Source organism: Melospiza melodia, chromosome 1 (genome assembly GCF_035770615.1).
Source record: "Melospiza melodia melodia isolate bMelMel2 chromosome 1, bMelMel2.pri, whole genome shotgun sequence".
Taxonomy (NCBI): Eukaryota; Metazoa; Chordata; class Aves; order Passeriformes; family Passerellidae; genus Melospiza; species Melospiza melodia.
Genome location: NC_086194.1, coordinates 10,915,134 through 10,929,002, shown reverse-complemented (window position 1 = coordinate 10,929,002; position 13,869 = coordinate 10,915,134). Strand labels below are relative to the sequence as shown.

The 13,869-nt window shown below is 41.6% G+C and overlaps 1 protein-coding gene across 5 annotated transcripts in view; it reads left to right on the top strand.

The window, feature by feature from the left end:
• DIP2C (disco interacting protein 2 homolog C) overlaps window positions 1-13,869 on the top strand; it is a 312,481-nt gene that overhangs the window by 175,222 nt on the left and 123,390 nt on the right. For all 5 annotated transcript variants that reach the window (XM_063148077.1, XM_063148067.1, XM_063148094.1 and 2 more), the window contains one exon: window positions 1,625-1,735. In XM_063148077.1, the coding sequence (XP_063004147.1) occupies window positions 1,625-1,735 (111 nt within the window). The remainder of the gene's footprint in view (window positions 1-1,624; window positions 1,736-13,869) is intronic.

Here is a 13,869-nt window from a genome sequence, read left to right as displayed (position 1 = left end):
GAAGACATTTTATTTGATTTAAGAGAGTGAATTATTAATCACAATCTGAGTAGAGGAAAATTTATGGATTCATTCTGTCTTTTAGGCGCCTATGAGATTTTACTCCAAGCATGTATTTTAGCCAACCAGCCATTCCTCCACCGAATCAAAGCAGACTTGACATTGCTGATAATCCAAAGATTTAAGAGAAAAGTTGGATTTCGAGTGCAGTTTATTTTCACAAAGAAATAAGCATACAATGCCAACTTTTTTCAAAAGATGCTTTTTTAGAGTCCATTGCAACCCAGCTGAGACTGATTGAAGTAATCACAGGATTTTCAGTTGGTCTGTGTCTACATAGAAATTCTTGTTTCCACAGATGTAAACTCTTGTCCCTCTCCAATAGGCTGGCATTGAACTGTTTGGAAATTGTAGTGGAGAGTTTTTACATTATGTTTTAATTGAAAAATATAAGCATATTTCCAAGCATTGTTTTGCTGAACCCAGTTTCAAGTTATTAGTCCTACATTTGAGCCCTAAGTGCAAGGGGCCAGTTTTACTTGTGTTCTTACAGTTACACGTGGTGTGTAACTACTTCTTAAAGGCAAAATATTGTAGGAAAGAATAAATTTGGTTTTGTCAGGTCCTCCTGTTCTTTACCCCTGTGCATCACACACCCAAGGCTCTGTGCTTGGTTAGCTCAAGGCTGAATGCATCAGCTGGGCTTGTCTGCTCAGTTCTTCTCTGGAAGAGAGCAGGGAACCACATCATGCCACTATTACAGATACAGGTTTGCTTTCTTTTCCTGTTGTTTGTTTGAACTTTCCTGCTTAAATCATTGCCTTCTCTCTTCTCTGGTAGTTGTCAAAGAACATAAATTTCAGAAGTGTTCATATATGATGTTGCTGTTATATTACAACTGTAGTTTAAGAAGCTTTCAAGAAAGTACTTTTAAAAAAAAAAAAAGCAAATTCACTATGGGAAATGGATTCATAAAAGGTTTGAATCTTAAAATACTGGATGTTTAGGCTCAGCATATTCAAATGCTGAAGGTTTACAAGTCTATTTTTGTTGTTTTGCTTGAACAGGCTACTATTTTCAGCCTGCTTTGGTGCAGTTATAGTTTACTTTCTGACCATTGGTAGGTAATAATGACTCTAGATATTATTACTAGTTTCCTTCCCACAGGAACTAGTTTCCATAGGTTAGAATTGTGCTGTCACCAGCTGACACCATCCAGCCAGATGAGGTTTTAGATGATACACACAGATTTTCCTAGGAACCATTTTGCAGGAAGGTTTCAATATCCATTGCAATTGTGTCTTTATTAGCTCATTAAAATATGTCCTAAATACTACTTTATGAAAAGTCATCTGTTTGTGAGATAAAAAATGCCAAGCTTTCTGTCTGTTTGCTCTTTCTATGTTGTCCATGACCCTGGAAAAAAGGTTTTTTAGAGAGAACCGGGAAAATAACCACATCAGAAAAGCTGACCAGAGGCAAGTAGCGTGCAACCAATTGACACGACGCGCTTTAGGCACTGAATGTTCATTTCCTACTCCTAGTGTATGCTGCACTCCTCCTCACTATAAATCTTCCAAAATTCAATCAGAATGAGCTGTTTGGTTTTTTTTCATTGATGCAGGGGTGGACCAGGCCTTACCACAAGAACGTCGGACTCCTGTCACTCCGTCCTCTTCCTCCCGGTATCACCGCCGCCGGTCCTCAGGGTCACGGGATGAGCGCTACAGATCGGGTGAGTGCCACTGCAGACCCCAGAACTAGAATGCAAATTTCAAATTTCAAATCTGTTCCTTGCTTTTTTAAAAGGAAGTTTGTTGTGGACTTGTGTAGTTCAGTGGGGAACGTTCATTGTGTGACTAGAGAGACGCTGTCCGAGCATGCAGGGATGGAGTTACAAAGCCAAGATTCATCTGGAACAGGATCTGGCACTGAGTGGCTGCAAAAAAGCCTCCTACAGGCACATTAGTACAAAAGGGAAGAGTATGGAAAACATGGTCCCACTGCTGAATGGGGTAGGAGATCAGGTGACAAAGGGCATGGAAAAAGCCAAGATAATGAATGTATCCTTTGCCTTGGTCTGTGCTGATGATATTTGAGTTTTGGAAACCAAGGCATGTGAGACCCTTGGGAAGGTCTTGAGCAATGACCACCTACCTCTGTGAAGGAGAATCAGGACAGGGAATATTTGAACAAACTGAATGAAGAAGTCTGTGGGACATGATGGGGATGCATCACTGACCAATGTGAGTCCACTTTCAACTCCCCAAAAAGTTGTGTCACTCAGGGAAGGTTTCTGCAGACTGAGAGAAAGCAAGCAAGTTCATTGCTGTCTTCAGGAACAGTAAGAAATAGAATCTGGGAGCTACAGGCCAGCCAGACTCTTCTCAATCTCTTGAGCAGGTGGTAGAGCAAATAATGCTGGAAACTCTTTTTAATCATATGAAGGGCACAGTGGTGATTGGGAGTAGACAGCACAGATTTACAAAGTTCTCTTAGTAGCTTGGTCAATTCATGCTTGATTAGCCTAATGACCTTCTCCAATGAGATGACTTTCCTGGAGGTTGAAGGAAGAGCAGTGGGAGTTGGATGCCTTGAGTTTAGTGAGGCTTTTGACAGAGTCTGTCATAACATCCTCCTTGACAAACTGGTGAAATGTGGATTAGATAAGTGGACAGCAAGATGGTCTGAAAATTGGCTGAAATTGAGTTCAGAGAATTGTGATCAGTGACACAGAGTCCAGCTGGACCCCAGTCTCTGATGGGTACTGTAGGGAGTGAATACTGGCTAGTACCCCTTAACAGCTTCATTAGTGACTTTGTAGGTGAGACAGGGCCCTCTTCACACACTGGCAGATGACACCAAATTGGAAGGAGCAGACATGTGCACACATATGTAATGCCATTCAGAGGGATCTGGGCAGCTCTGAAACTTCTTTGGTCTTATCCTTTGAAGGTGTAAACTGCATGTACTACACCTTACCCCAATGGAGGTTAGGTGTGCTCAGCTGTCTGAACTGCTTCAGGGGCTGCTGCAGCATGAGCATCCTTCTCAGACAGCAGCCTGAGGCCACAGACTGGTTCATCTGGTGCTGCCCCTCTTGCAGCTGCAGAATTAGGGAGCCATAGAGAGCAGCACCCACCAACCTTTGTGGCAGAGTGACCCTGGTGAGCTGAGAGTCAGAAGCCAGGGCCTGATGGTTATGGAGGGTCTCAAGGAGAGTAAATTTGACTGTGGAGGCTTTGGATTGTGTTTGAGAGATGCCTCTTGCTGGATGCAGTCAGGCTCATTCAAATATGAAAAAATTGATTTAAGCCTAAGAAAAAGCTTTTTTTCCTCCACTGGCAGAAGTTGCAAAGAGAAATTGTGGTGTCTCCATTCTTGGAGCTGTTAAAAGCCCTACTGGATGTGGCCCCAAGCAGTGTGCTGTAGATGACCCTGCCTAGAGCAGGGAGTTGGACTGAATGGTCTCCAGAGGTTCCTGCTGACCTACTCCAGTCTGTGGTTCTGTGGCACAGCTGAATTTCACTGTACTGATTCTAGTTTGGTAATACTATAAGAAAAATATTTAATTTGCAGTATAGCAAGTTGGGAACATCATTATGCCCTAAATAGAAGCACTGATTAAAGGAAGATAAAATTAATTTCAGAGCTGAACAGAAGGGTAATAACTCATTTCCAAGTGAATGAGATCCAACTTTCTCTGTGATACTGCTCCAGATATAACACAAAGTGAAGGAAGTGATTGGTTTAAAACTGGTTTATAATGGCTTCTCACAACAAGAAAGACATTGAGGTGTTGGAGCATGTCCAGAGCAGGGCAGTGAAACTGGCAAAGGGTCTGCAGCACAAGTCTTATGAGGAGCAGCTGAGGGAGCTGGAGGTGTTTACCCTGGAGAAGAGGAGGCTCTGGGGAGGCCTTGTCACTCTCTGCAACTCCCTGGAACAAAACTGGAGAAAGGTGGGGTTCAGCCTCTCCTCACAAGTAACAAGAGACAGGACAAGAGGAAATGGCCTCAAGTTGTGCCAGGGGAGGTTTAGATTGGATATTTGGAAAAATTTCTTCACCTAAAGAGTTGTCAACCACTGGAACAGGCTGCCCAGGGAAGAGATGGAATGGTCATCCCTGAAAGTGTTCAAAAGGCATGTGAATGTGGAACTTGGAGATGTGGTTGAGTAGTGAACACGGTGGTGATGGATTAATGGTTGGTCTGGATAATGTTGTCTTCTCCAACCTTAACAATTTTGTGACTTCATAAAGAAAAAGTGAACTCTGAAACTTCTTTACTCCTACCCTTGAAGGTGTAATTAAGGATAACTGGGGAGCCATAGACAGCAGCACCCACCAGCCTTTGTGGCAGAGACACCCTGGTGTGTCTGTCTTCTGAGAGTCAGAAGCCAGGGTCTGTGGAGGGTCTCAAGGAGAGTAAATTTGACTGTGAAGGCTTTGGATTGTGTTTGAGAGATGCCTCTTGCTGGATGCAGTCAGACTCATTGTGCTGACACAACTGGAAAATTGTGGAGAACTCCTTATTAAACCTTTTGTAACATATCTCTGATTCATTCCATTAGTCAAGGAGCTTGCCAGTCCCATTTAAAGGAAAATTAAATGATAAATGTGGCAGAGAAAGTTCACGTGTGTCCAGACCATTCTGATAAATTTTTAAAACTCCCTCCTCCCCTCAGAAACCCTGGGTTCATACTGTAGATGTTGCCAATTTTTTTGTTGAATAATGGTTGTGGTATCTGCATAATAATTCCTTGATATATAAGCTCCTAGAAGCTTCTCTGACATTACACTATAAATGGTCTGATTTCTACCCAGTTTTTAAATAGGTAAAAAAATACTATTCCTGAGCTTGTCTAATTTGTGGGCGTTCAACACATGGTCCTCAGATCTCCAAGCTGTGACTCTCCAGAGCAGTTCTGTTGAAAACAAGAGCATTTGACTGTGAGTTGAAAGTCTGCTTGAGCTGTGCTTGCCATTTGTACATGAAGATGTTGAGTCAGTTTAGGGATGGGCAAAAGGAGACATCCTGCCTATCTTCATTGTGTGCCTCTTCTGAGACCCCAGGAGTGTTCAGTTGGTGCTGCTGTCTTGGTTTCAGTTGCTGCCTTAAAAGGAAGGCATTTGTTCAGAGAAATGGTACACGAGGTCCTGTCTTAGGGATGGGGCAAGTTGTAATTATATATATATATATATATATATGTATAAATAATAAAGGCACAAACTTCTGAGTTACTGAGAGGAAAAGTAAGGAATTCAATGTAAAGGGCTGTTGTTAGTGCAGGAGTCTCACTTTAGGAGAGTCAGGACTATACTATAAATTCAGATCTTGCTGCTCTGAAAATGTCCTCAGTGTTAAAACTGAGAAGCTTGACAGTATTTTGGGACTTCTGGCAAGACTTTGAATTCTTAGCTTGGTTGCTGTATATATGACTCCTCAGCAAGGCAACGAGCTCTCCAGCAAACTGGTTTGAGCAACTGCTGCATCTTCACTCACTCACTCAAAAGAAAACCAAATGTAGCAAATGTCAGTGAAAGCAAATGTAGGTATAAAATTCAATTTTTAAAACTTATCAGATCATCAAATTTACTTTCAGAGGAGCTTGCTAAGATACAGTGCAATGTTTGACCCTGGATAAAAAAACCAAACAAACAACCCTGAACTATGCCCTCCCCTTTTATGTATTTCCCCTGTGAGATCAGAAGTCTGTTTCTTTCTTGTTCTCTTAATTACTCAATTATTACTGTAGGTTGCAAACTTACAAGTCAGATTTCATTCTGGTTATCTTGTTTTCAGATTCACATTTGCTTCAGGTAGAAGTCTTTGTTTGGCTTGTTGTTTTGCTGTGCTTAATACTTCAGCATCTCTGCTCTGATCACACTGTGATTGTTAGATCCTAGCTGTTACCCAGATTGAGTGTTTGTTATCATATTTGGCACATCTACTTGGAAAAAGCCCAAAACAAAATGAATACACACTCTTTAACCAATAAGGAATTCACATCTAGGAAAACATTTCCCTTCCTTAGTGTTTTTGCAGAGTTTATTTCAATTAACATCTGCAAATCAATTTCCCATACCAATTCTGATCAAAGTCCTTTTCTGTCTCTTCTTGGTAAGGTTTTCCTAATTGGAAGTCTAAGATTCTGAAAGTCATCCAGTTCTCCTTCCATGCCTTTGTTTTTTATGTGGATTTAGATGTCAGCAAAGATTGTTAATGAACTCTCTTTGGAGACTCAAAATCATTGCTGCCACTAATATCACCTTCAACTTATTCTCTTGTATTATTCAAAATGTCAGACTGTGACATTTTTAATCCCTACCTGTTTTCTTACTTCAATCTTTATTATTATTATTATTTCATTAATGTTGTAACCAAATATTTCAGCACTATAATTTCAAAAACTGACTTTCTATGATTTTATATTCTAAATAAAACTGACACTTGAGATTGTGGACACTATTTTGTTCCCTAAATGTTCCTGGGATATTTTTTGTTTCAAGGTAATTGGATTTTAGAATTCAGCCTGCACTGGAAATTTAGTCTAATTCTTTAAAACCAAAAAGGTTTAAAATTTCCTGGCTGCTTCTTTTTATACAGGAAGGGAGCCTGAAACCACAATGTTTCAAAATGTCAGCTTTGATCATTTTTCAGATGTCTAAAGAAATAGAAAATGCTATGAAGTGTAGTAACTGAATTAGTGCAGGGTGAAGCGATATTATTTACTTTATACAAATGTGGCAAATAGTTTAGCTGATATTAATCCAAAAGCATTCCTTGATTTGTTTACTACTGATTTTTAAAAAAAAATCTCCTAGTATTTCCACATTTGGAAACAGTATTTGGAAAGGTTTGCCAAGTGTAGATCATGGCAATGTTTTTCTCTTAGCAACTGCCTTTCCTTGTGCTATAACATTATCTGGGGGCTCGAGATGACACTGGAGCCAAATGGTGCTGCAGGCTGGATCAAGAACTTTTGCCAAGAGCCTTTTCTGGCCCAGTGGATTTTCAGGCAGGAGAGCTCAGGCAGAGGAATGCTGGCTTGTGGAATAGATGTCAGCACTGGGCCTGGTCTGCTATGGGGCTGCAGAGTCAGGCTCAGACTGGAGCATGAGTGAATGATGGAGATGTAGACATAGCTGCAGTTGGCCATACAGCTTTTGTTTCCTTGGTGCCATTTAGGAGCTTGGTTTCTCAGGTACTTTTGGAAGGTGCAGATCCATGGATTTGGAATGCTGTGTTGAGATAAGGAGATGGGAATTAAATGGTGGATTATGCAAGGGGGTAGCCTGAACAGCCCAGCTTTCACACCACTGCTGTGCTGTCTGAATGAGCTGACTCAGCTGAAGACTGACATTTTCAGAGGCTCTTGTCCCTCCACACTGTCACTGTGGCCCTGTTCTCACTGGTGGCAGTGGCTGCATTCTGCTCTTGCTAACACTGAAAACCCTCACAGGAGAACATGAAGTTTCTGCCAGCATTACTTAAAATGGCATCATATCAACTGTCCTGCTTTTGGAAGAATGGTCTTTTTGGTGCTTAAAACCCCCTCTGCAGTGTAGCCCTGTGGTGACAGTCCTGCCTGAGCTTGGCCCTTGCCTGTGGCTGTGTGGCGGTGGCCGGAGCTGAGCTGGGCTCTGCTGCCACGTAAAGGCTGCAGTGCAGTACAGCAGCAGCTGCTGGGCCCTGCCAGTGACACAGCCCTGGGCTACTGGGCAGCTCCTTGGCATCAGAAACTGTGCTCTTGGTCACCATAAATCTCCCCCAGTTCTTTGTTTCCTAGCTGGTCGCGGTCTGTGGGGTTCAGAGAGCAGCTCTCCCTCAGAGACCTTCAGCAGCTTTCTGGGGAGCAGGTGTGTTTTCCTCCCTCAGCTGGGATCAACACACAGGGAGCTGAAACACCAGGTCTTTCTAACTTCCATTTTCCCAAAAGGACACCCTGTTGCCTTTAGATGAGGCCAAAGCAAGAAGCTTGAGTTCTCCATTCCAATGCTGAAAACCAGAGCACCTCCTCTTGTGCCAGGACCTGTCTTTTACTGTTTCCACAGTTGTCACTAATATAAACCCCACCTAAAACCAGAATGGATAGCAGGAAAAAATGTGCACCAATAAAATTTAAAAACTAAAAAAAGAACAACACTAATTGCTAGGGAATGTGGTGTAATATATTCAAAGGCACATGGATATGTTAGGCTTGAGATAGTGTCTCTATGGTTTCTACTGCTCCAGAATTCTCTGATGAGATAAGCATGGGACAAATGGATTGGGCCAAGGTTATCAAGTCTCCTGTTTCTCATGAACTTTGTAATAGGCCTTGAAGATGACCGGAGCACTGCCTGTAGCAGGGTAATCCTTGAGAGAAGTGAGACCAATGAGCTCTAAAAATTGAGTTTTCCAAGTGTCAGGAATGATGTGGGAAGTAACAGCATAAGTGGAATTGTGCTGCCTCTGTGTCTGGAGGTTGATGATGTCCTAGAAGTAAGACCAGCAAGAGAGAGCACCTGCACTGCATGGACTCAGTGGGCAGGTTTAAAAGGCACAGCAGCAGGTGAGCACAGGGCTGGGAGCTGAGAAATGGAGAGTTTTGAGAAATGCCATTTTTGGAATCAGCATCTCTCAGCTGGTAGCATGGAGGAAGGGTGGGGGCTGTAGGGTGGCTGTGGTGCCTGCCCTCCCAGCTGGGAGAATACCTCCCTTCTGGTGATTTTTTTCTCCCATAATTGAGGTGGTGGAGGTGAGAAAGAAAAAATTGGTCTGGTACAGCATCCTTGGACAGCTGCCAGCCCCCATCCTGGAGATCCCACCGCTGCAGGGAACAGCCCAATTCCAAGTGCACTCAGCACTCCTTTTAAAAGATATCTTAATATAGGAGATAGTTGAAGGGACTGCCAAAACAAATGCATCCTAATACACTTCTCACAGCTCAAACTCCTGAGCCACCTTTCCCACACTGGTCTTGAAAGGGGAAAAGACAGAATATAATTTATCTGAGCATGAAATTGTTAAACTTCAGAACAAATCATCCCAGGCCAGGTTTGAGGCTCATTTGAAATATGATAATTAGGAATGAAAGAACATTCCCTGTAGACCCAAGTTCTGGAGATGCTGGCACCAGACCTGTCTTAGCTGAGCTGCTCTGCTCTAGGAGCCTCAGTACCTGCCTCACCATGGATTTGTTCTCATTTACCACGAGGTAGGTGTGTGCATGACCCCTAACAAAGGTTGGTCACATTTTGGGTCTTTGCAGCTTACCTCATGGTGATTTGAAAATATACAGGTAACTTATATTTTGTGGTTTTGAAAGGATGTTCAAGATTTCATTCTGTAATCCTGCCAGAACTGACAAAAAATAATTGCACTATGACATTATGAGAGCTGTGCATGCTAAAGGATGGAAAGGGAAGATTTGAGGAATATTTTTATTGAACCCTCATCATTTAGCATTTCTCCAAAGAATAAGGGGAAAGGAAAATGTGTTTAATGTGCTCTGTATTAGAATGGGACTGCATATAAATGTTCATATGACTGATAATAAAACAGATAATATTTTAACCCTAAATTTGTAGAATTTAATTTGAAATACTTGTAGAAGTTAATACTTATAGAAGTTAATTTGAAAATCATTGACCTAGCTGTAAACAGACTTATTCAGAAATTAATTAATCTCCTATCTGATTTAGCTTGCTTACAAATTTCAAGCTACAGCTCAATCAGGACAAAAAAAGAAGCTGAAGAAAAATGCTGGCTAATATGTAATTTATATGACCACATCCTTGCTTTTGACCCAGCAGAAAAAGTTTGTGAGGATAAGTATAGAGCTCTTGAGAAAATTTGTTTAAGGATCTCTAGAGAGAAACAAATATAAAGTTAGTTCAGATTGCATAGTAAAGGGGCTTGAGATGAGATCACTGTGTGAAGCTGACTTCCAGAGTGCATTACAAATGGGATGGATAAATAAATGGAGGGATGGAAATTATTAGTGGGAGACCTGCATGTTGGGATTTTATTTCACTTATGAGTAGAGTTAATACAATTTTAAACTCAGAGTTTTGAGAAAAACATTTTCAAATTAACTTTTTTATAATACCTGAATAATCCAAATTAAAGCAAAAGCTATGCAAGACCAGCTGTGGAGTCAGGGAGTTCAATCTGTTGTTTTGGTGTCCTGTTTGCAGCATGTGAGCTCTGTTCTTCACATCCTGCCCATACAGCTTTCCCAGCCACGTGTTCAGCTCCTCTCTTCCTTCCACCCAGGATTATGGATTATTGCTGTGCCAGCCAAAGTGGGAGATGACAGCCATGCTTCTCTTCCTTAGTTTAGCTTTCTGACCACATGAGGACATACCAAGCATCTGGTTTGTGCATGTGTGCAGCAGGTGGGGATGGAAGATGCTCAGGAGTGCTCAGCATTGCTGAAGGATGGCACAGCCCTTCCTGCCCCAGTGGGGCTTGTTGGCTGCAGCATCCTGAACAGCCAAGCCTTTTGCAGTGGCACATTCATGGGAGTGCACATCTTTTCTAAAGCACTGACCTTCAACTGCCAGAAATGGTACAGATCAACAAAACTCAGCCCCAAATTTATGAAAAGACAGCAGAAGTTTCCCTTGCATCTCCATGTATCCCCAGTTCCCAGTAAAGCCAGGGGCCTAATATAAATATTAGCTTAAATATCCCAAAGGCTGAAACTTGCACACATAAGTTGTTTTTTGAAAGGTAAGCAACAGTTTATTTCTGTTAGTAACCTCCACAGCCCTCCTATAAATGAGAATTATCTTAGAGCAGCTGTTCTTGCATTCAATCATGTGCTGACTGTTGTGAGTGCCATATTTCAGAATTAATAGCACACCTGCTTCCAGATGGAGAGAAATTAGGTGTCACACAGTTTGGGCCATGTGCTTTCCTATCTTAATACCCAAAGAGATTGTGAAAATATTCTGAGACTGCTTCATTATAGCATCACCCCCTGCAAGGATCTGGTATTATATGGACTCACTTTCACATTCCCAGGGATGAGATGATTTCCAAGGGACTGATCTGTGTTGGATGAACACAGCAGAATTTTTATGAAGTCACTTGCCCTGTATCTGCCTGAAAATAACCCAGTGATGTCAGCCAGGACAATGAAAAGACAAAACCCAACTGTAATCTGTTCTGATGATACCACATTCTCCATGTTTCACTCTATTTAGCATGTCCTGATTGCATTTCCAATAAATGTAGCGACCAAGTTATCTCTATTCAGAGTATTTACAGGCTGCTTATTAGGAAATGAATTCTCAGTGTTTCCTTTGTCTCCATGGTAGCTCTGACAAAGGTCTGATTAAACTCAGAAGCAACTTTCATGCTTTCAACTACTGGTTTCCTGTAAGACAGCAATTACCAACCTTCTCTCTGTATAATTACTTAGCATAGAATTGCTATACTTACCATTGTCTTATCCAGAACTTTCAGCCAAAATTCACCTTTGATAATGCTATTTTCCTATAGTATCAGCTGTTTCCCTGCAATAACTAGAAATTGTTTTGATTATTCTGTTGCACTCTGTGTTGATGCAGCAGAAAATGGCCTTGCTCCCATTGGCTCCTCTGTCTGCTCTCCCAGCTGTTTTCCTTGATGCCATCCCAGATGCTTGCTTCCCTATGACAGAGATTTATTTGTGGTTTTACTTATTTGTTAAATGTCTGACTTCAGGGCTGATCCTCTACTGCAGCATAAATGAGACATAACTAGGTATATTATATGTACCTAAATAACCTCTAAAAATTCTTTGGTATTCTCACCTCGTTAGTGCAGAGCATCAGCCTTCTTGATCTTGATAATCTGCCATTCTCTGAGTGAGTTAGTTGTGTTTGAGGGCTGTCCTGTAACAAACAAGGAGTCTAAACCTTCTCAGGGCTTAGGTCTGTGTTACTCCCACTTGTGTCATCCATCATGTTACCAGGAATTGGCTGCTAATGCAGAGGAATAAAGATTGTTTCCAATGGCTAGCTCAAAACAAAAAAAAAAAAAGACAGAAAGAGTTTGGGGGAGAGGAATGAAAATTGGAATTACATGAGCCCAAAGGAAGAAACAGAAGAGATGGATGGATTCAGATCACAACTAGGTTTGTCTCCAGGCAGTTTTATTCTTTCAGGAGCACATTCCCTGAAAGGAGGGATGGAAGTGGTACCCTTACCTCACAACAGGCAAGCCAGGCTGCAGAAGATGGTAGGGACTCTGTTAGGTAATTCTGCATCTGTACAGAAAAAAAAATTAAACAACAGCTTGTTTTTTCATATTTGTGTTTCTTAAACTGCTGGTGATTGCATATGAAGGCTTTATAAATCCTGAGAAATTGAAAACATGAGCAAAACTAGAAGAAGGAATATATTTCATCAGAAAAAGAGGCAGAAACAGATTCTAAAATCTTGATTCTTGCAATGCACAACTCCTGTCTACAGCCAGTTTAATTTCTTGTCTCAAAAAGAGACAGGGCTGCGTGGTAAATGAGATGCAGGAGAACTGCTTGACACACAATGGCAAGACCTGATTTAAGTACAAAAAATGATAATGTTGTTCTTTTGTGTGCTGAGGCATTTTATGCAAGGGCTGTGAGGAACAGTTTTATAATGTGGAATTTTTAAATGCAGCTGTTGCTGGCCGTGGGAGGAGCACCCTGTTCTGTGATCTGTGCAGAGCTCATACCCAGATCCCTGATCTCTGAGGAGGCACTGCTTTGCTTTCAGTGTTTTGAGTGTTTGACATGCCTATGGAGCAAATGCAGCTAATATTGAATAAAGGAAGCTGCTGAGGCAAGTTAAACTTATGTAGGAAAAAAAACCCTAATAAGCCCTCCACCTTGAGGAAGAATGCAACTGTAATTTGTTGAATAGGTTTTTGTTCTTTTAAAATAGAAGATCTAAAGAAAAAAGAGCAAGTTCATTTGCTAAAAGCTGCACAAGTCTTTAGGAGGACGAGGAATTTGCAGCATATTTCAAATGTCTCAGTTGCAGTTCAGAGCTTTAAAGGGCTCTGTCTCTGGCCCAAGTAAGGAATGGGGCATCCCTGTCCATGGGTGGAAGGGGTAGGGTGAGTCAGAATTATGCTCCATGCCAAATGAAAATGCATTCTTTGGAAGAGTGCTCTTCTAGCAGCTGTAGAGAGACATGAAATGCTGCAGCAGGGCTCCACATGTGGAGCAGGAAATGGCTGGCCTTGTTCATCACACAACAATTGGGTTTTGCTTCAGGAAAAGAAGACTGATTTGCTTGTGGAGACAGCTGAGCCTAAAGGATCATACATACTGTCTTCCCTAAAGGAAATGAGTAGGAGAGGGCAGCTTGTCATAGAGGGAAGTCTCCACTTGTTCTAAGTATGCATATATTTGTGCAAGGAGGAGAGAAAGTATGTTCCCCAAAAAAGGCTTCATGAGAAGTTCCAAAGATATTTATATTATCCCAGAGCCAGATAAAACCATCCAGCTCAACTTCTGACTAAATAAAAATTTGTAGTGTTCCCCCCAAAAAAGATTTCAGGACAGCATATGGAATAAATGGTTAAAGAACACTGTGAACAAGGAGTCAAAAGTATCAGCAGTATGAAATAATTGTGTTTATAGTGTTAATTTCTGTATTTCTGGGCATTACTATTTGACTTTGACCAGTGCCCACCTATCAGCAGTGAACCCTGCTCTGTCCCTATCTCCTGTCACTCAGTCACAACATTTGGGGAGGGTGTCCATAGCAAGCTGTGTCTGTGCAGTAATGTCTATTTTAGTGGGGTTGGCTTTTTTCTGTAAGCCTTTCCAGTCAGGCCAGGAGCACACCATTGTGCCAAGTTATGAGATAAACCAGATGAAAAGAGTGACTGCACTCAGCAGACA